This window comes from Eurosta solidaginis, chromosome 3 (genome assembly GCF_040869045.1).
Source record: "Eurosta solidaginis isolate ZX-2024a chromosome 3, ASM4086904v1, whole genome shotgun sequence".
Taxonomy (NCBI): domain Eukaryota; kingdom Metazoa; phylum Arthropoda; class Insecta; order Diptera; family Tephritidae; genus Eurosta; species Eurosta solidaginis.
Genome location: NC_090321.1, coordinates 17,750,032 through 17,772,740, shown reverse-complemented (window position 1 = coordinate 17,772,740; position 22,709 = coordinate 17,750,032). Strand labels below are relative to the sequence as shown.

Below are 22,709 nucleotides of genomic sequence, written 5' to 3'. Positions count from 1 at the left end.
CCTACTTAAACTTAAAGGGCCGTTTTCATTATCTCTAGTTAAGTTAGAATTTAGATGTAGGATAGCAATCCTTCAGATAGTATCATTTCACATTTTTGTATAAACCAACCCCCAGACAAATCGCAAAAATCTATTGGACTTATCCTTGTACTTAAATGTGAATTTCGATAACTTAGAGATCATTGACTAATCAAAGATGGTTAGGAGCTCCAAAAGTGCGAATCAAAAAAACAAAAAACACTCCCTAAAGATTCCGCAAATTTAATTGACACTCTAAAAAAACGATGAGAGCTACACTATGCAGTCGGAAGAGATATCTAAACTCTTACTTAGAATTAACTGCCAAGCGAATTCAATTTGCTTTGGCTATTCTCAACTCAATTCAGACACCAGAATGATTTGGGTTCTATCTCTGTCTGCTAAAGCATGCAATAAAACATATAACACTAACCTTATCCAAATTATATAAGGCATCTCTACTGATCGCCTCTTTTCTAAGCAGGCATACCCCGATCAATGTAGTAATTATACGAAAGCCAGGGAAACCCCGTAAACTGCCCTCTTCGTATCGTCCAATTAACCTCAATTCGTTTCTTCTAAAGAGTATGTTTAAAATTTTGGATCAGTACATTAGGGGGGTCAACTTATACACACTCTCCTATCAGTCTTGTTTATCAATCAGGAAAATCCACAAAGATACCAAGCTACGAAGCAAGCTATGGTTGACAATAATATGAGTCCGATGCTAATTCGCTGGGTTCTATCCATACTAAAGAGAAGAAAAGTTAGTCTGGAGTTTGGAGGAACCATAGATTAAATCGGATCTAGGGGCATGCCTTCTACTCCCTCTCTTCTTGTGGATTTAACACATAATTGTGTCAGGGGTGTACGACAAAACAATACCCAATCGCATGCAACAAACCTGAATACTATAGAAAGTTGGAGTGATACAAAAGTACTGTTCTGGTGCGTTTTACCCGGAGAAGAGAACTATCCAAACCAGAATCCAAAGATGCATGGTTGGCACTAAAATCCGATTTTCAATGGAAGAAAATTATCCAGTGGTTCAACTGGACAGAAACTTCACATAGGTTGTCCATCTAGATGCTACCTTAAACAAAGCAACAAGAGCTTTCGACTCTATGGCGAAACATAGTGGGTATCTACCGAAATGATGCACATGACATTTAGTATTGTTGTGAAGCCAATAGTCGCCTATGCTTCCTTAGTTTCATAGCCGAGCACCACGCAAAGAACAGTAGTACCCAAATTAAGCAACCTGCATTGACTAGTTTGCGTTGGCAAAACAAGTGCGATGAAGTACCTCCCTTCCCTTTTCTTCTTTAAAATATTTCTGAGCTAAAAAAATATTCCATTGAGGTGTCATTGCCGATATGAATCTTTCGGAAACAGGGAATCCATTTATTGACCATTTATGTTTAGTTCACGGATATAAACAAATTTGATGACGGAAAAATGGGTGACAACTAATCTAAGTAGAGAGGACCTACAAACGCTCACTACTACTATACGGCATACTACAGTCTACGACATCACCTAAGTAAGTTAAATCTATAAATAAATAAATGTACCACCCGAAGAGATTTTAGTCCGGGGTTATCGTCCTATTTGCTTCGTGTTCCTCTTAAGTTTTCTAACAAATTGGAGGGACGGGACCTACATGTTCTATCCCGACCCTGGACGGCATCTGCAAGGCAGATGGGTTTTCACTGAGAAGCTTTTTATGGCAGAAATACACCCAGAATGCTTGCTAATGCGACGCTGTTTAGAAACAAATTTAATCTAATGGAGAAAACTAGTTTCTAAAATTTTTATGTTGATTTGTCCGGGGCATGAACCCAGGATCTTCGGCATGATAGGCGGAGCTCGCTACCAATGCAATACGGCGGCCAAGTCCAAAATAAAGGATGCACAAATCTGTAATTTTTTGAGCTGGCTCAGATTTTCTGCGAATGCATCGCTCTGGCAAGTTAGAGACTCTCACATATAAGTGATGTTTAGCAAAAAAGCTAAATAGGTACTTAAATACATTAAATGCCTCCAAATACAGAAAAGGCAGAAGAGTCAAAAACGACAAAGCAAAATAAAGGTCGCAGTCCATCGCTAATATAATAACTGAAGAACATGAAAATGGTTTTAAATCGAAAAGTTCCATGTACATAAATGGGTTTCTTTTTTTTCGTCTACTTTCTCGCAGCTATGGCGTACATCGTAGCGACTCTGGCGATGGCATCTCCGGCTTTCGTTTACTCATGGTCACCGTAAATATGTTGCGCAAGCGCCGTCAACTGCTCATTCTTCCGATAACAATGTTTATTGGTTTAGAGGAAGCCTTTCTCGCTGTGGATTATACGCGCGTGAGTTAGTCCCTGAAAATAATAAATAATTTTTAATAGACTTTTTTAATTTCATCTTTTACAGTCCTTTGTGGCTTGCGGTTGGGGCATATCGAAAATTGGTTTCGCCATGATTTGCTTTGGCGTCGCAAATGCCATTGCCGCTGGTATTGCTGGAGCGTTGGTGGAAAAATTGGGGCGCATTACTTTGTTTATCGCATGTGCGCTCATCAATGCATCACTTTTCATCTATATGTTTATGTATGAGGCGCGTGAAGGTGATTATGTGATGTATTGTGCTTTTGCGGCAATTTGGGGTATTTGCGATGGTGTTTGGTTGGTCGTTGTGAATGGTGAGTATATTAACGAAAGCTTTTAATTATTTGGTTGTTGTCTTTGCTTTACCGTTGTATTGAATTTACCGTTTTACAGCTTTTTATGGTATTCTCTTTCCGAACCATCTCATAGCTGGGTACAGTAATTTCCGTTTATGGGAATCAACTGGCTCTGTTATTGGTTATATAATCAGCTCACAGTTATGCACATCAACCAAGTTGTTAATATTGCTGTTTGTATTGTCCGTTGGTAGTATAGGGTGAGTCAAGAAAAAAAATGAAATAGTACTAGTAATAATAAAAAGATATGAAATGAAAGAAGATATTTGTAAATATAGTTTGGTTTAAAAACACCTCTTTCTTATGTTAACAATTTTTTCTATTTTATTTCTTTTTTATAGTTATGGCATTACGGAGTATCGTCTTCGAAAGAAACAAAAGGCTTTGGAGCTGATGCTAAGTGATTGATAAGCATTTGCATTTACTTATTTTTAGTATTTGGATTTTTTTATTTCTTACAGTGATAAGCAAACGAGATTAGTAAACTATAAATAAAGTAGAGAGTATTTAAAATAAAAATAATAGTTTCTCCAAATTTTCCATTATCAATTGGACATTATGGCTGAGAAATAGAAAAATTAAAAAATAACAATAATTATCATTAGAAAAAAATTATTGGTCTGGCCTTGAGCTCGAATGGAACCTTGAATCATTTATCAATAGGCCGATAAAAACAAAGACAATTGTTAATAAATCATGAGCCCTTGGGAATGTCAAACAAAGTGATTGACAATAAACAAATCCAACATTATCAGTATCTTGCAACAGATGGCGCAACGCTGACTAAATATACATAGTTGGTAAAGAGGAATAGAAGTAGCAATTTGTCAGTCAAACAAACCACCGCTGTATAAGTAAATGGTTTGCGCAGCGTGCCTAAAGCATACTGATGATGAAGGCTTAGCACCGTTCGAAATGGATCTATCTGCGCAGCTATGACAGGTTGTTTGAAAAATTTTCTTCATACTATTCCAAAAACAAAATACAATTTTTCAATTATAGAAAAATTGAAAAAAAAAAACAATAATCATTACCAAAAATTTTTGTTCTGGCCTTGAGCTCATTTCGAACCATGTTACCCAAAAAACTATAGATCTAGAGTGATGGGACGCTAAGATTCCTTCAATTCCCTAGACCAGATATTAAGCCCAATTTAAAGCGTGGCCAAAACTGCGCTTCTTAATTAAAGATACCTTTCAATAGATAATCTCCAACATCAAAGTTTTTTGGGGTCAGAAAAAACAGAAATAAAAGGTAAAAAATTAGCCAAATTCTTCCCTTAAACGCTTACGAGAAGTAATGCTTTGAATATTGATTCCAAGTTTCTGCCGAAACCAAATTACTAAGCATTGTTCCATATTTCTTGTATCCAGCTACATACGCGAACCGCCAATATATTTACACGTCGATGATACTACGCCAGAGTTGCCCTTGAGATCTTCGTAAAACAATGGAAACTAGTCAAAATTCACATTTGCCCGAAATGAGCAATCCATTACACGCGTGTGTGAGCTTAACTGAGCTTTCTTACATGCAGACTCATACAGAATTTACAAAAGCTCGTTTATTCGAAAACGAATTTCAATTGCTCGAATAATAATTTAATAGTAGTCGTTTTTTTGATATAGATAATTTGGCATCACTGACACTACCGTATAACCCACATATGTATTAAACTGCAAAAACGTGTAGTCTGTCTCTTAAAATGATCTATTGCCTCTAAACCTTTTTGATCAGCGCAATTGTAAGTTATGCGTTTGTGATTAAGTTTTGTTATATATGATATTGGCTAAATACCAATGCGGAGCTTCGCCACATACATTGCCGAATCTATGCAGATAACTCAAAAGCTTCTTCTGGTCAGATATAGGAATGTTTGTTGAAGACAATGTTGACGAGTATCACATTTTGCTATTGATTAGTATGATTCTGTCAACGAGGCTGAAATATAGGCAGTAATTAATGCTATGGGCTACGTTGAGGAGAATAGGTGGAGGGGCATTAGTGTCTTCATCTGCGGTGACATCCAATAAAGTGCTACCCTTCTTACTACTGCAAAACTAGTTCCGCAATTTACAATGCTCAGGTAGCAGGGCAACAAGTCCATGGTGGCGCGTTCCTATGCGCGCAAGGAGTAATATTGCTCTCTCCTTCAGCCATCGAGGTCACGAAAAAGCTAACACTTTAAGAATATTACAGAAAGTCGAATCTGGTAATAATGAGAGATGTATAGCTAATGATGTCATCTATCTGAGGAGATCTGGCTATGGTTCCGCTCTCATTGAATAGATCATCTCTATATAAAACAAGTGAGGAAAGCTAAGTTCGGGTGTAACCGAACATTACATACTCAGCTGAGAGCTTTGGAGACAAAATAAGGGAAAATCACCGTGTAGGAAAATGAACCTAGGGTAACCCTGGAATGTATTTTTATGACATGTGTATAAAATTGAAGGTATTAAAGAGTATTTTAATAGTGGGACATAGTTCTATAGGTGGACGCCATTTAGGGATATCGCCATAAAGGTGGACCAGGGGTGACTCTAGAATTTGTTTGCACAATATGGGTATCAAACGAAAAGTGATAATGAGTATTTTAAAAGGGACTGGGCCTTAGTTCTATAGGTGGACGCCTTTTCCAGATATCGCCATAAAGCTGGACCAGGGGTGACTCTATAATGTGTTTGTACGATATGGGTATCAACTTAAATGTATTAATGAGGGTTTTAAAAGCGAGTGGCGGTAGTTGTATATGTGAAGGCGTTATCGAGCTATCGACCAAAATGTGGACCAGGATGACCCAGAACATCATCTGTCGGGTACCGCTAATTTATTTATATATGTAATACCACGAACAGTATTCCTGCATTGATTCCAAGGGTTTTTGATTTCGCTCTGCAGAACTTTTTCATTCTTCTACTTAATATGTGACACCTCACACCCATTTTACAAAGTTTTTTTCTAAAGTTATATTTTGCGTCAACAAACCAATCCCATTAGCATGTATCATCTTTTTTTCGTATTTGGTACAGAATTATGGCATTTTCGAAATCGAAAAAGTGGGCGTGGTCATAGTCGGATTTCGGCTATTTTTTATACAAATACAAAGTGAGCTCAGACAAGTACCTGAACTGATTTTAGTAAGGATATAAAGGCGGTCGACTGTGTACAAAAACTGAGCATGGCTTCAACTGATTCCGCCCTTTTTCACAGAAACAGTGGTGAGTGGTGCCACACATGGGAAACCGAGAGCTTGCATCTTGGTAAGATCTGAAATAAATTAGTAAGATCTGAAATAAATTTTATTTTTCTCCCCCAGTTTAACGACGAAGATGCTACAACTTTGACGTTGACGGTCGGTGGTACGGATGTTACACCGACGTCCTTTTACTTTCCTCATGAGGAGACAGCTCCAAAGGAGCTAGTCTGTAAAATAGCTCGGGATGCAAAGGGGCCACTGCTACTAGCGGGAGATGCCAACGCGCACCACGAGGCTTGGGGCTGTGGAAACCCGAAAGAGAGGGGTGAGCCACTCTTTGATTTGGTTATTTATCATAACTTTAAGATTTTGAATAGGGTTCGGTGCCCACGTTTGTCACTAAGAGCAGACAGGAGGTTCTGGACGTTAACCTGATCTCGGGCAGCGGGGAATCTATGGTAAAAAATTGGACGGTACTTGATGACCACTCTTCTTCGGATCATAGATTTGTCCGCTTCGACTTCGGCGGGGTGGCGCTCAAAACTGTCTGGCATAGGAACCTTAACCTTTCTGTGCGATTGTCCCGCGCTTTGGCACCAAAGGTAGAAATCTCTGGGATCTCCCTTCTTTCACGATCTTTGTGATCTGGCTAGGTTGGAACCTAAGAAACTCCTGACGTTTGCTGTATCGAGCTGTTGGTTTGAGTAGGGGAGAGATCCACGTGGTATAACAATGGGACCTTTTTGGGTCTAAGTGCACTGGTGCTCGCACCGATGGCCACTCTAACCTAACCTAACCTAATCGATCAAATTAACAAAGATTCAACAAAGAAGAAATATTTTGTACATACTACATAATTTAATTTAATTAAGTATTCAAATAGCGAAATTCGAATTATAAACGTACAATAATCTAAAACTGTTCGAATATTTTTAAGAACCTAGATTCTTGTTTTCATAAATTTTTTAGAAACTAAAACGTTGTTGGCACCTTGGCAACTTTTAAGAATTTCTATAAGAAATAATGTTCACAGCTTCGCACTCTTACTCTGTCTTGAGTCTAAATTGGAAATTGTTTGTTGCATGGAAAGTCGAAATGGGTATTTTTTATATATTGCGTGGAAAAGGTAACAACAAAAATCTGTAAAATTTTTTGTCTTGATCAGAACTATCTTAAAACGAAATATTTCGAATGGAAAAATTTAAATAGTTGTTAGGAACAGAGCTGGGCACTTTAGAACTGTAACTGAAATTCACTGTGAGTTATCACTGAAAAATTTCACTGTCACTTAAAACCTTGCATTTTCAATAACAATACTAAATAATACTAGGACTCTTATCAGGAACAGTTTATATTAGCATATTACTTGCATATTTATAATACATACCAATATAAATGATATAAGTATGTTCTTTTTTTCTTTTTAGTGGTAGTGAAACTTTTCGCACTATTTTTAACTAAAAACTTAGTGACAGTAAAACCCTATAGTGAATGTGAAAACTACTAATGAAAACTGAGTTTTAGGGTGTTATGCCAATCTTTGGTTCGGAACTATCTAGAGGGGGGATAAAATCGTACTAGGTGCAACATTTTTAATTTCGGTCTAGTTCGGAACCATCGAAATAGTACCAACAAAAGAACAAGATCTGAACTGTAAATTTTTACTCTAGTTCGGAACTATCAAAATAGTATCAATAAGAGAACTAAGTCTATTCTATCAATTTTTTAACTAGTTGCGAACTACAGAAAAAGCGCCGATAAACAACTAGTTCTAAAGTGGGAATATTTAACTAGTTCGGAACTAGAGAAAACGTGATGCAGCGGGTACAATTTCCACCGCCTAGGACATCTCCATGTTAAATTCGCCAGCTGGAAGCAAGTAAAAGATACAGATGCCGAACTAGTAGTGACTCCGAATGCACTATATAGCCAAATCTTAAACCTATAGCATGAGCGTTGCCACCTTAAACCGAATATGGGGATCAACTTTAAGCTACTAATAAAAACTATTTATTTTTACAGAGCAGAAGCATCCGAACTAACATCGAGCAAATATGTGTGCCCAGTCTTCGATAAATATACAGGTCTTAAGTTGATATCCAGCATCTTCAGCCTTAGGGCTTACGGCTTGAACAAATTTTCAATTCTATTTCCAGCACATTTCTCTAGTTGATGGGCCACATTGGATATTGAAATGAAATGGAGTTGAAAATAAAAATGTTCTCCAAAGTGGAGCCACCAGTTCTTTTAAGCAATAAAAAAAATTAAGTATATAAATTAAAAATAATTAAAGCACGTTATATTCTGGTGGGCCTGAGAGCTTTATAATCGCCTGCTCTGCGTATTTTAGTATGGGCGTAAAGGAAATTTAGACCGAATTACTGACCTTAAAGGCTTCATCTTTAAAATAAAAATCGATATATGTGTGTGCGTGTGCTTCACAAAGCTTTCGGGTTGGGTTCACGTGGTTACTCGCTTTTCTTCTGTCTATATATAGAGAATTTTGTAAACATGAGCGGTGTCAGCCCCTATTAGCAAATATAAAAATTCGTTTTATCTCCGTATTATTTGAAGCTGCTATCTAATATGTGGTATAAAAATTCCAAATAACAAGCAAATAAAATGGGATAAGTGGAGGGAATAGAAATGAAATTAATAGTAGGAGCAAGAGTGAAAGTGGGGATAGGTACGAGTGGGAGTCAAACAAAAATTTTAAACTCGCTATATTTGCTTTGGTATATGTATTTATTCCGTACATGAGGTTATTTAGGTGAGAGTGGTAGAAGGAGTGAAAGTGGGAGTGAGGGTTAAGATCGGAATATAAGTGAAACAAAAATTTCAACTCTCTATATCAACTTTGTTATCTAAAGGGGGTATACAATGTTCGATATATAAAATCTATTTATCAAGTTATTCAGGTAGAAGAGGTAGATGGTGGAAGTGCGAGGGCAATGCGAGTGCGAGTGAAACAAGTATTTAAATTTGCTATGTCTCCGTAATTATTGGAAGGGGTATGCAATATTTGGTAGAATTATAAGTAGACTCTATAAATAGATTCTTTATATTGAGTATTTTAGGTGGGAGAGGTAGAGGCAGTGGATGTGGGAGTAGGAGTGACAGTGGGAGTAGAACAAAAGTGTTAAGGGCCTATTACGGTATACAACTCAACTTAGTTGGGTTGTAATTAAAACAACTCAACTTTCAGACAACTCAACTCCTGTTTGGTATTACGAATTACAACTTATTTCAGTTGAAGTTGAATTGGTGCTGCCAACCTAAGAAAGTGATGATTTGACAGATAAATGAACAGCTGATCAATTTGTGGCGAAAATATAAGCATTTGCAAAAATGATTTTGTTATTACACGATATTATATGATATGAAATCTATTTTATAATGGCGAAATTGTTGGTGATTAACATGTCGCGAATACGGAAAACATTCGCGTGATCATTACAATCCCTTGGAACTACCAAGCACCAAGTAAGAAAATGTTTAAGTGACAAAAGATGAGCTTCAAATGATGTTATTTTGGAGATTTGAAAGGAAACATTTTGCTCATTACTAAACACAATTTATTGCTGACGGCAGCTATCAAAAATGCTGTGGAAATGATTTTGGTGTTGGACTGGTTTTAGATATTATTGAGGAGCATATTTGTGCGAAGTGGATTAAAACCCAAACAGCAAAAATTGTATTTTACTCTAAAACAGGATTCCAAGGAGTAGTGATTAGTATCAATGGGACTCACGTTCGCATAATTCCACCCATTTTGGCTGCATCCGAACTGCGGCCAGCCTCGTCCAACTTCGGAATGTCGCTCCATAAATTCAAAAAGTTATTCAATGCAATCATTCGTGTAAACGTTGTTTTTTCTATAAATGTGTACAAAATTGTCGATTATTGTTTGATTAAAAAAGGTTTAACTACCGGCTTTAAATTTTTTGTTTTTTTTTGTAACGTTTTATGAGCCCATGCACCATCTAACTTTTATCAAAGTTGGTACCAACAGACGCGTTTCGATCTCCGTTTTTAGGTTTCGAAAGCGGAAATTAAAAATTTAATTTCCGTCGAAAAATATTTACAAAACGCCACAAAATGGCCCAGAGAGGGTCCGAAATATGAGGCCCTATCCACAGCTTTTTTTGCACAGAAGATCCTTCTGTGTTGGCGGCATTTGGCCGCGATTTGTAAAAATAACCCTGGGTGGGTCCAACTCCTTTCTGCATTAGTGTGTACAAAAAATCTGGTAAAATACAACCATATGAAAATATTAACCCAAATATGACAAAAATTTAATTTTTAATTAAATTTTATTTTTAATTTTTGTTTTCGGATTCTTAAATCGGAGGTCGAAACGTATCTTTTGATACCAACTTTGAACATTTTTGTTAAAAATTAGGTGGTGAACCGTCTTCTAAAACTTAACATTTTTTCAAAACATCTGCAAAATTGTATGAGACAACTGCTAGTAATCAGTTGTAAGATTTTGACGTTTTTGACAACTACACCAACACAAGGTTGTAAACGGTAATGCCACAAAAAGTTGTTAGACTAGACAACTCAACCGACATTTTTTTTGACAGGTTGAGTTGTAATCGGTAATACCAAATTGCGAAATTTCAACACAAGCAGAGTTGAGTTGTAAACGGTAATAGGGGCATTAATTAGCGATATCTCCGTAATTATTTGAAGGAAGTATAATATATATTCGGTATATAGATTCCATATATGAGGTTATTTGGATGGAAAGGGTCGAGGCCGTGAAATTGGAGCAGGAGTGAGAATGTGAATGAAGCAAAAAATTAAGACGGGAGAAGTAGAGAGTAAAAGACGGAGTAAGAGTGGGAATGGTAATGGTATTAGGGATTGGGAGTGAGAATGCGAGTGGTAGTGGAAGTGGGAATAGTCTTGTGAGTGAGAGGGAGATTCAGAATTAGAATAGGGTGAAGATAAAGGGAATAAGGAAATGACAGGAATAAAAAGGAGAAATGGAAGATAAAATAGGAAAATTATAGTCTATTTTATGATATAGAGAGTGATAGTGGGAAGGAATGTCTACTTTCCAAATATAGTGCCGACAAATTTCCGCAGGGGACGGTAGTTTTTAATAAAACTCTTTATTTTATTATATTCTTGATTTTTTTTATTTTGTATTTATTTAATTTATTACAATCCATTTAAATAATTTCACGCATACACACGCATTATATGTTCAGTTATTTATACCATAATATTTGTAGTATACAATTGGTTGGGTTGTTCTTTATAATTATTTTAACATAGCTATGCACAATATAACATAACCACATACCTACATATCATATAAATAATTATCATAAACGTATAACTTATTTTTTATTTGTTTTTTTTTTTTTTCGTTTCGTTTGTCTAAATTACATTTAATTATTTAATAATAGATATAAGTTTTTTTCATTGCTTAGTTATAAATAGATCGCTTGGCTTTAGTCTGTTTTTCTTTTTTAAATAATCTTTACAACTACTTTTACTATGCTAAGTTTTTTAGTGTTTTAATTTGTTTTTAGATTTTTTATAAACAAGCATTAATTGTAACTTAAGCAAAAGAAAAAACAATATATAATATTGAGAGAGTGGCACCATGATGTGCAGATGTCGTATAAAAGTTATTAATTATGATCACATTATTGTGACCTTAAACCTTCAGTACCTAAACATCGGCCCGCAGCCTAATTTATAGGGTTATACAGATCCACACATTTTGTTAATCAGAAATAAATTAACCCTGGGATATTCGACTACACGTGATGATACTCGTTTTATCTACAATTTGCGAACATCTTCACCGACTCCGTCAAAGCCATTTATTCGTTTTATTAATTTTATTTGTTGTTGCTGCTGTAGCGTTAAAGAAATCTGATTTGTCGAACTTATTAGAAAAAATAAAGCTGGAAAATAGGGGTTGAAACTAAAGGGAAAGTACAGAGAGAAAGAAGAAAAAAATTGTGTTGTTATTTTATCGGTTTCTTCGTTTGTAAGACCGTGGGTTCGGTGTGAACTTAAGCTTACAATAATCCTTTTTTTTTTAATAAGATTAGAAGAAAAGGAATTTTTCAAGATAACTGCCATATCTCGTATAGAATTCAGGAGCCGGTAAGCTCCTCAACTGTGAGTGGGAATAGGCGTGGGGGTTATTCAATATTCAATATACCTTAAAATGAGTACCTGGCAATGGAAGACTCAAGCTTACGGTGTCAAACACGGATATAATTGCTTGATCAATGGCCCAACTACCGGCTCCATATTACCAACCTAAATACATCAAATTAGCTTGTAATCGGGTGTTTCACTCACATGGTCTTATTTTGATATGATATGGAGTCTACCAAAGCTCTTGCCATATTAAAGATTATGGCATCCTCTTGCAAGGTAACTCCATTTTGAATTGCTTTATATTTTATTCCAAGCAAAAATATATCGTGGTAACATGTCCTAATGCTACGGCTTTTCAGATACATGATACAATGGACGTGGGGGTGGTGGAGCGTTATGGAGGGGGATAGTTCTACTGAAGTTGCAAGAGAGAAAGAAGAAATAAAGTGAGGATATTTTTCTCCCCAGCGCATTTTTCAGGGCGTCGAGCTTTTGTTTAAAAAAGAAAGAAACACGTTAACAGCAATGCACATTTTAACTAATAATAATTTTTTTTTAAGTGTTTGTAAAAAAATGTTGAATTGTTTTTTTTTTTAATTAAAACTAGACTCACTGAGGAAGATGCGAATGCATCGAAACGCGTAGCAATGAAAATGAAATTTGAATTTGGCCATAAAATTGCCGGTCGTATAGCTCCAACTGAGTATATGAAGATAATAACAATTTGGCGAAGAATAGCTCGTAGGAGGTTTTGGCTGAGGTTGTCTTCCAATTCAAGTCTAGCTAATTTCCAATTTTATGCTTTATGGTTTAGGCCGACCCCGAATGGTACCTGCAGGCAGATAAATTATCGCTGAGAAGCATTTCATGGCAGAAGTAGACTGTATATATGCCGAACCACTGCGACCTCGCTTAGAAAAATTTTCTCTAATTGAAAACAGTTGCACTAAAGATTTTAATGTTGCATTTCCCGGGCCTTGAACCTACAACACCGAATTGTTGGTAAACACGCTTCCACCACGCCTGGGCAAGAAGATTCTTAACTCTTAGAAAAAGCTTGAAAATGTTAGGTAAGGTTAGGTATCGAACCCAGATGTTTTTATTTCATTGCGTTAGCCTTTGGGCGCTTTCAGGAAACACAAATGTTGAGCCGTCGTTGAGTGATAACTTTTTGACACATCGTTGAAGTAATTACGATTCACTCAATGGTTGGAATTATATATGAAACTACTGAGCAGGACGTGTTTATTCGTTTCTCTGGCAGCTCTTTGACATTTTAAAGTAGTGAAGTGTAAAAAATAATTTAAGAATAGTTATTTCGTTTGACCGTTAGCTCAACTACCCCTTCATAAAACTTAATTGACGGAAACATGTTTGCAATGTATCAACAAAAATTTTTTACCCTGAGAGCGCTCATTGAAAGTTGTATATAATATCAAAATCTCCATTGCCAAGCATAAAAGAAAACAACATTTTTTACGGGCTCCTTGAGGTGAACCGATTCTCTCATCATACGTGTAAATCCTATCAGATATTGAGGCGAATAAAAGCAAGCTCAACACATCACTATGCCACTAGTAAATAAATACTGCACAGCAACAACTATAATGTAAGCGAACGAAATAAGAACAGCTACAACCAGTTTAAGACGACACGATATACACACATGTATATAGCTACAGCGAATATGAGGCATTGAAGAACGAGATGGAACTGTTAGAGGAGGTTTGAGAGAAATAATGACGAGCAAATTAAGTGGTATAAAAACGGCGCAATCCAATGGACTATCAATCAGTTTTATCGCGTTGAAAGTAATGTACGCAAGTTCCTTGAATTATGACTATTATTCTGATTAATAAGGAGCATTTCATTATACGGCATATTTGAGCATATATGTAATTGATAGTTCAACGAGCGAATCGATAATATTGTGACGAATATTAGCAACACTAAGGGATACTATATCATCACTAAGCCGATAATAATAAGTGACTTGTATGCACATAACCAAATCAATCATTATGTATACACATATGTACGTGCACGCAGCGGAGAGAAGCGCACAAACACATGCATATATCTTATCTGAGATGCTCACAAAAGTAGGCTATCATTTGTGTAAGTATCCCTCACATATACACGCGCATATGAGAAGCTATAAACATAGTTTATAGCTGGTAATTTTATAGCTGGTAACTAACTAGTAAATTATATAAATAGAAACGCATAGAAACATGTCAACGAGGAAACCGAACAGTATAAAAGCAGTATAAGCTGAGGCAAGACCATTCAGTTTGATTTAAGCACGCTATCTGTCGAGAAGTAGAAGTGTAATTGTGAAGTACTTTAATAAAGGCCTTTTTGCATTATTGAATATTATAGTTATTTATTGAACAGTTTAGCGATAAGAACGTAAGTAGAAGGTTGCAAATAAGCGGAATTGCACTAAATTTGTTACAATATACACATATGAAAATCAGATAGAAATAATAGAAAAAGCCAAGAATTCATCACAATATAGTCGCATTGTTTAAATTACAAAAAATAAACAATTCATTGAATAAAATTTTCTAGAATAGTACATAAAAAATTTATTAAAATTGATTTAAAAAACTAAAATTTTTTAAACAAACTTGTATTTAACGCTTTCTCCATAAATTACATTATCAATACAGCTTACATTTTATTCATGATTTTATATACTACTACCATATTTTTACTTAAATCTAAATATGTCATTTGTATACAATTCTTAGTTAGTCTAAATAAATTGTTTGCTAATATTCACTTAAATATAATTACACTTAATACATTTATACAAAAAAATTATATGTATTGTAAAAATATAACTAAAAATAAAAAACCATGTATGACACATAATTTACAATGTAATGATGGCTCATACGACGCTTAATAATGATTTTGCGCTTATTTTTTAATGTTAGTTATCAAAAAAAAAAAAAATATAAAAAAATTTGTGTAAAACGAAAATTTCCAAAAGTAGAAGATATTTTTTTTTAATATTTTCATTTAATTAAAAACTTGCCTAAACTGCTACACTAACAAATATTAACTGTTGCATCATACATACAATTTTTTTTTTCCAATTTTCCTTATTTACATTTAGTTCTACATACTAAAGTAGACATTTTTTGTTGTCTTAGATTTTCTATTGTGGCTATCACAATTTTTATACGCTCACAATTCATATAAATACAAGCTGATCTATGCAATTCTCAGCATATTTATGTATTACTACATACATATTTAACTATATTTTTATGGCTATATTTTTAAGATTTTTCCATGACTTCGTATTGTGAGAATGTATGAAGAAAACAGGAAATTTTATATTTTATGTATAAATATAAACTTTTGTATATACATGTAAAAAGTGTTCTAAGTATATATATTTTTACTTATTTATGCATTGTTATATGCACAAAAATATTCATAGTTTACTCCTAACTTATATGTAAATACATATTAATGCATATTTATGCAGCTATAGAAAACAATTGCTAATCATAAGAGTATTGTATTTTGCCGTGCTTGGAGTTTTTATTGTATTTACAAACTTACAAACAAAAATTGATAATAATAACCTAAGTTTTTTTGGAGTTTGCTAGGGATGAGCTATTGTTCTATGGATCTTACTTCGCTTTTTAAATATTTAAATTTACGTTTTCATAATTGAGCAGACAAAGTTTGATGCGGGAAACATGAATTATTTTCTTTTTACTTAGCTTTTGTTAGCTTGGGTTGTATGTATGTGTGTATGTATATAATATTCGACAGCTTCCAGAAGTTTGATCAATTTGAAACTTCACCCACGTATCAAGGACTGATTGCATTTTCATCAGAATTATTTGATAGTGAGGTTGCATAAGGTTAACGGGCATAAGTTCAACTGACCTTATTTAGAATGGCCATAACGTTAATTGCAACTTTGCGCGCGTTTCAAAGATCTGTGAGAATGTAATGATTTGATGGTGGGGTGGCATAAGATCAAAGGACATAAGGTCAATTTTTCTTATTACTACTTAAAATGGCCATGAGTTTAATTGAAATTATTCACATGCATCAAGGACCGATGACAATACAATAACTTAATGGTGGCGTAACATAGGATTAAGCAAAGTTTAACTGAAACTTAGCACACGTATCAATGCCCGATTACAATGCAATAATTTAATGCTGGGATGTCATATGTAAGGTCAACGGATATAAGGTCAGTTAACCTTATGACCACCCCAAAAGGTACAAAAGCCAATTTACGCTATGGCCATTTGAATTCGTCATAAGGTAAATTGGGCACTTAAAGTTGTCATAGGCCCAATTGACTTTTAGGGTTCTCCGCAATTTTGTGTAGAAACCATTAACGAAATTTCCGTTTGAACATGTGATCATTTCGGAAAAAAGAAAAATTATGTTCTTTTTCAATAAATTTTCAATAATTTCACAAAAGATTTCAACGAAATTTTAGTAATGAAAACTATGCACCCCAATCTCAAGCACATTTTGGAAAAAAATTTTACGAAAATTTCGACATATTTACTAGGCATTTTTTTAAGTATACAGGTTTGTAGCCCAAACAATTTTAGTCTTGCAAAGTAAGTAGCTTCAGCCTTTAAAAATATCTGCTAATAAAGTTACAGAAAAAATGATTAAACAGTCCTTCAACTTACGCGAATAGAAGTACAGCCCCAGTAATGAATGATGGAAATGGGCATAAAAAGCGAGCTTTTGTTTAAATACGAGTCTCTGAATAAGAAGTGGGTTTTATATATGTCAAGCAAAAACAAATAAACCATCCTTTTCAACGAAACCCTGGTCTGAGTAAGTTATCACTTTTTATGCATAATATGCGGGTCTTTACTCCGTTGCTGTTTTAAGTCTACTTTTTTGAGGAATGAAATGAAATCATAATGGATAAGCTGTACAAATGTTCGATTCCTTAAAATTTTACAAGACGACCTCCAACATTTATTTTAACATAAATTTTTTTTCTATGTGTACTTTGCGCACAAGTCTTTTTGTGTTGTTGCTTTTGGTTGTTTTACCCACATTTCTACTTTGTCCACTCAACAGCAAAAACCAACGCATTTGTTTTGTTTATAAAATCTTTTGCATTACTTTGTTTTGCATACTTTCTAACGAAACCTTTAAAAACTAAATTTATTTTCTACACTATTTACAATTTATAGTATTAATCCATTTCAATTTAGACACCAGAATTTTATTTTACATGTCTCTGTTGGTTAGGTTAGAAAGCTGGAACTGTCCAGTCCGTGAGAGTCTCTGCTTGCTAAGTCATTGGCTTATGCCAGCCATTCATTGTATCTTATACCATTCCTTTTGACATCATGCGCACCGTATTTTTGAGCGCCTGACGCTTATTACAAAACCAAATGCGTATCACCTCACGTTCATAGCCTAATTGGTGTGCCAAACCGGTAATTTCGGTACCTAAGTCAGCCAAGAGAGTGCCAGAGGGAGGGAGAGAAAAAAATGCATATAATAATTTCACTTGCCATGCACACAAATGCTCAAAAAGCTTCATTTTCGATTTTACCACTCACCCGATGGATGTGTATTGCGCTCAAAATGCGCATTCAAAAGCTCCAGGGCTTGTGGCGTAAATGAAGTGCGTCGCTTGCGTTTCTTTGAAGGCTCTACGCCAATATAATCAGTTAAATGATTTTGTCCAGATTTATAACGATTCCAGTGACTATTTGAGCATATTTAAATTTCGTAAAAAGGAAAGAAAAGTAAACGCGTGTTAGTCAAAATTAGGTTCAAATATGAGATTTTCGTCGTGTGGAACTTTTTCCATACTCTCACCTCTCTTCAGCTTCTTTCATCCAACGTTCAAGGACTGGTTTTATTTTTTGTGCGCTCTTTGGCGTTATATCCAATTTTTCGAACCTGTGGGGAAAGTAAATTTCATTATAATGACTTATTTGAAAAAATAGTGTTCTTGGGCCCTGTTTTTCAGTACAAGTTTAACTCAGTTTGTCTGTAAAACTAAGCTTAAACCTATTATGCTGTTTTTCAGTCAACTTTAACTGAACTTTCAGCTGAGCTTAAGCGTCCGATCTGCTAGGGTTAAACTTAAGTTAACCTGTCATTTATATGCGTTCTTTTTTGCTATGATTTTTATAAGCAGTTTCTCAACTAGCGTTCATCATCATATCATAGCGTTCTAAACAATTAGGACATCTATATAAAACTTGTAAAACAAAGTCATTAGGTATCATTGTAAGCCCATCACTTCAAACAGATTGCTGCGATTTTAAAATGGTTTTTTTGCATTTGAAAACTTATCTATGTGAGATGGGCATTTTTAATATAATTTGAAGGAATATTTTATAGCGACATGGCAAATTGCCGAAATGCAGTGAAAAATCATACAATTTTTGTTCACACAGCAATAAAATCGAACGAATGAATCGATTTCAATATTTCTTCTTTGCAGTAAAACTTTGAAATATTTACCTTCGTTCTGCATAGCAAAATACATGACTCCTCTCTAATATAAGCAAAATTGTTTAAACAAAATTAACATTTTTAATAAAAAAAGACAGTGTCAGTTTCATGTTTGTTATATAAACAAAATTCAGTTGTTTCCATATCTACAAGTTAAGTGAATAATGGAAATGCATTCTTGCCGTTCAAGATAAAACCTACCTCAAAGGCGGCCTTAAACTGTTACTGAAAAACTGCTCTGTAGTTTAACTGGAGTTTGAATTTAACTTCAGTTTTATCAAACCTTAACTCAAGCTTCAGTAATGCTATCAGTCATTAGTGCATTTCTCACAATAAACAGCTGTTAGCTTAGGTGATGCTGCCTTGGAGAAGAAATTTTTTCAACGCCACCTCAAATCAACATCCAATGTCGAATATCAACTGGAAAAATATGGATTCCGCATACTCATTTGACAAATGTAATTTTCGCAAAATCTCTTCAAAGTTGGAGATTAATTTGACAATCATATTAGAGATCCCTCAAGTTTAAATTATAAAGGATCTTCTCAAAGGTTGGATAGGGATTGGAGAATGTTGTTGTATATCAACTTGAGAGATATTAGATTTGAAAAGAAAATAGATAACAATGTTGGACGTAAAATTCAGAAGTGGATATTTATTTATTAAAGGCTGGTGAAATATTTTTTCCAAATTTGTTAGGTAAGCAAAATTCAATTATTATCGTATCCACAAATTATCTAGGTAATGAAAAACCAATATTGCCCCACAAAAAAGCCTAACCCAAAGGCGACCTTACACTCAGAATGAAAAACTGCTCTTTAGTTTAACTGGAGTTTAAATTTGACTAGAGTTTAAGCAAACTTAGTTGAAGCTTAGCTTACCCAAGTACTGAAAAAACTGGTCCTAAAGTTTCTATACAAATGTTATACAGTAGATTATAGGCCCAACACATATGATTTCCGATGCAGCAACGTGCACTGACAGATGAATAAATTGCACGTATTTGATAGGGAGTGACAAATAGCCTATGCATGCTGCGTATGCGTTGCTGCATCAATCATCGTAGCTGTTGCTAATCTTATGTGTTCAGGCCTTAAGAAAGAGAGTGCGTGAGAATGCATGCAATTAGTTGTTTATATGTAAGTATGCGCAAGTAGACTGTAAAGCAATCGAGGAAAATTCAAGTGCCAGGACATTGTCAGATGTGCTAAAGAAGCAAGCAAATAAGTAAATTAAAAAAATATATTTTTATTTTTACAAATATGCAAAAAATATTTTATTTTTCATATACACATTTTTTATAATTTTTATATTTTTGTGTAATGACAAAGATTTTGGCAATGCCCTGGCCGATATGTTATGGAAATGAAAATATTACAAATAATGTAAATGAGTATATTAAAAGCAGTAGAATTAAAAAACAAAATCAAAAAAAAAAAAAAAAAAAAAACTACAGCGCATACTTATTATTCTAATGAGAAATGTTAGTTTATGTTCTATTATTAAGATTTCTAAGATTGTGTAAAAATTTGATTTAGTAGTAATACTTATGACGCGTTTGTTAGTTTTGTGTTAATTATGCTAGTGTTGTTAGTTCAGAGTTAGTACTAACTAAATATTTTAATTTTTGTTTTTGTTAGTATAAAATATCTATTCTTTTTTCGTTATATTATTTTTAACATGCAATTGATCTATTTAATATATGTTTTTAAATTTGTTTCACGTACATGTTTTGTTGTTGCGACGATAGTTGGGCGGCGTACATCTGTGCGGCAAGTGCACTTTTGTTGTAAATTTCATATTTAATATAATAGTTTTATGGATTTTTTGCGTAGCATAAAAGATTAGAATAAATCAATATTTATTTAATTTATTTGGTTTATATGATTTTTTTGTGTAAGCTTAAAATCAAAATATGCTTAAATGTCCTGGCACAATAAACATTCCAAAGAGTTTTCAGAACACAAATAAATTTTTGTATTTTAGTTATTGTGTGAGTTAGGCCCTTCGCAGACGACTTGTCAAATCAACATATTGTACTCGTTAAGGAATCATGTTTCGAATGTTTTTTTTTTTTTTTTGCATAACCAATAAAAATGTTTACCTTGCTTTTAAGCTTACAAACTCGCTGTTTTCTAACCGACAACTGTTTATAATAGAGTACGTATTCATACGATTTTTTTCCCGCACATCTTCGTTGGCATAAAAGACGTTGTATGAATGAGTTTTATTAATTTTGTTCTTCCTTTTTGTAGGACACTGCATAAAATAATTGAAAAATTAACTTATTTTATGCTAATTATTCACAAGGGCCGCTTTCAGCGAAAACAAATATATGTTTTGCTTTGATGGAGCCTAAAGGCCGAGAACTGTGTTGGCGTAATGATAAATGTTTTGCTTTGATAGAGCTTAAAGGCCAAGAACTGTGTAGCGCATTTAGAAATATATTGGTAATGTAGACTAAGAGCAACGAAAATGTACTCAAAAATAAAATAGCTTCAATGTGATAATTTATTAGACTCCCTGAGGAAGACGTAAAAGCGACGAAACGCGTAGAACGCAAAAGGAAAATTTAACTTTTCCATCTGAATTCTCGGCCGTAAAAAGCAAAAAGTAAGTTGAAATCTTTGACCCAAAGAGAAAATAAAGCATACCAATTTTATTGATATGATGCAAACAAGTTTCCGTCAGTGAAGTGAATAAATTTTGTTTTGTGTACGGCGAGTTGTGCCAACCACCAAATGAAATAGTTATAGTCACAATAGGTGTTTGAGGTTTGCCCTATTTTTCAAAAAAATGTATCTTGCAATCGTAAGTTTTTAAAAAATATAAAATATCTTTTTCGTCGCATTGTTTGCCAATTTTTTTTATTGCCATTTGAGGAAAACATGTCGCTTCGTTGATACGGCCATTCGTCTGCAGGTTACCGTTCTTATGTTTAAACATAAGAGCTTAATAGCCATCTACAACATTGCTATTGTTGTTATGTAATAGATAATAATATCGATGAATCTAACGTTTACATTTTCGCATTCACTGCTGATGGAAATAAGCTATAGTGAACGGTTGGATTTATAAAAACTCACAATAATGCTGGTTTTCATCGATTGAGCGTCATAATACCGACCATCAGCTCTTACAACCACAGTCGAAGACCAAACTTGTCATCGAACATTAGGTTGGCCTTGATAACGCGTTAAGTGCACATTTCTTTCCTAAACCGGAATGAATTCAAATTAATCGTATGACCCTTACGTGGTCTATTTCATCCTCAGAAACATATCACTCGAAATTAAAAAGTTTAATTTTATTTGACAACAAATTTTATTTGATCTGAAAAGTTTTAGTTCATTTGAAAGAAGTTCGACTTGAAAAAATTTTCATTTTATCTGTTAAAAATTGAATTCAAGTTTAAAAAAAGTTTAACTTGATTTGAAAAAATTTTGATTTAATTTTAAAAAAGTTTCATTTGAAATGAAAAAAATGTTATTTGATTTGAATATAGCTTTATTTGGTTTGAAAAAAGTTTCATTTGACTTGAAAAAAGTTTTATTTAGATTGAAAAAAGTTTTATTTGAAATGAGAAAGTTTTATTCGATTTGAAAATAGTTTCATTTGATTCGAAAGAAGTTTTATATAGTTTGAAAAAAGTTCTGTTTGATTTGAAAAAAAGTCTCATTGGTTTGAAAAAAATTTTTTTTTTGATTTGAAATAAGTTTCATTTGATTTGAAAAAAGTTTCATTTTGTTGGAAAAAAGTTTTACTTGATTTGATAGAAGTTTCATTTGATTTCAAAAAAGTTTCATTGTATTTGAAATAAGTTTCATTTACCTTGAAAAATCTTTAATTTAAGTTGAAAAAAGTTTCATTTGACATGAAAAAATTTTATTGTATCTAAAAATGGTTTCATTTGATTAAACATGTATGTAAATATTCTGATTTAAAAAACGAATGGGTCTTTCTGCGCCGCCGAAGCAATTGTGAGTACTTTTTTAAATTTAATGATTATGTATATCAGTTGTTTTTAAGCCTAAGGATATATTTTATTTAAGTGTTCTAAAAACTCTTGCTTTTTTATTTTTAAAAGTTTACTTTTACAAAAGCTTCCTATCGTTCAGCTTATACAATTATAATATA

At 33.9% G+C, this 22,709-nt stretch overlaps 2 protein-coding genes across 8 annotated transcripts in view; one reads left to right on the top strand and one right to left on the bottom strand.

The window, feature by feature from the left end:
• LOC137246264 (UNC93-like protein) overlaps positions 1–3,274 on the top strand; it is a 109,691-nt gene extending 106,417 nt beyond the window's left edge. For all 5 annotated transcript variants that reach the window (XM_067777369.1, XM_067777366.1, XM_067777367.1 and 2 more), the window contains 4 exons: positions 2,219–2,378; positions 2,443–2,710; positions 2,790–2,952; positions 3,094–3,274. In XM_067777369.1, coding sequence (XP_067633470.1) covers positions 2,219–2,378; positions 2,443–2,710; positions 2,790–2,952; positions 3,094–3,160 — 658 coding nt within the window. In that variant the 3' untranslated portion in view covers positions 3,161–3,274. The remainder of the gene's footprint in view (positions 1–2,218; positions 2,379–2,442; positions 2,711–2,789; positions 2,953–3,093) is intronic.
• Positions 3,275–11,105: 7,831 nt separating this feature from the next.
• pdm3 (pou domain motif 3) overlaps positions 11,106–22,709 on the bottom strand; it is a 363,061-nt gene continuing 351,457 nt past the window's right edge. For all 3 annotated transcript variants that reach the window (XM_067771133.1, XM_067771132.1, XM_067771134.1), the window contains 4 exons: positions 20,300–20,353; positions 17,928–18,011; positions 17,666–17,814; positions 11,106–17,552 (listed from right to left, as the gene is read on the bottom strand). In XM_067771133.1, the coding sequence (XP_067627234.1) occupies positions 17,428–17,552; positions 17,666–17,814; positions 17,928–18,011; positions 20,300–20,353 (412 nt within the window). In that variant the 3' untranslated portion in view covers positions 11,106–17,427. The remainder of the gene's footprint in view (positions 17,553–17,665; positions 17,815–17,927; positions 18,012–20,299; positions 20,354–22,709) is intronic.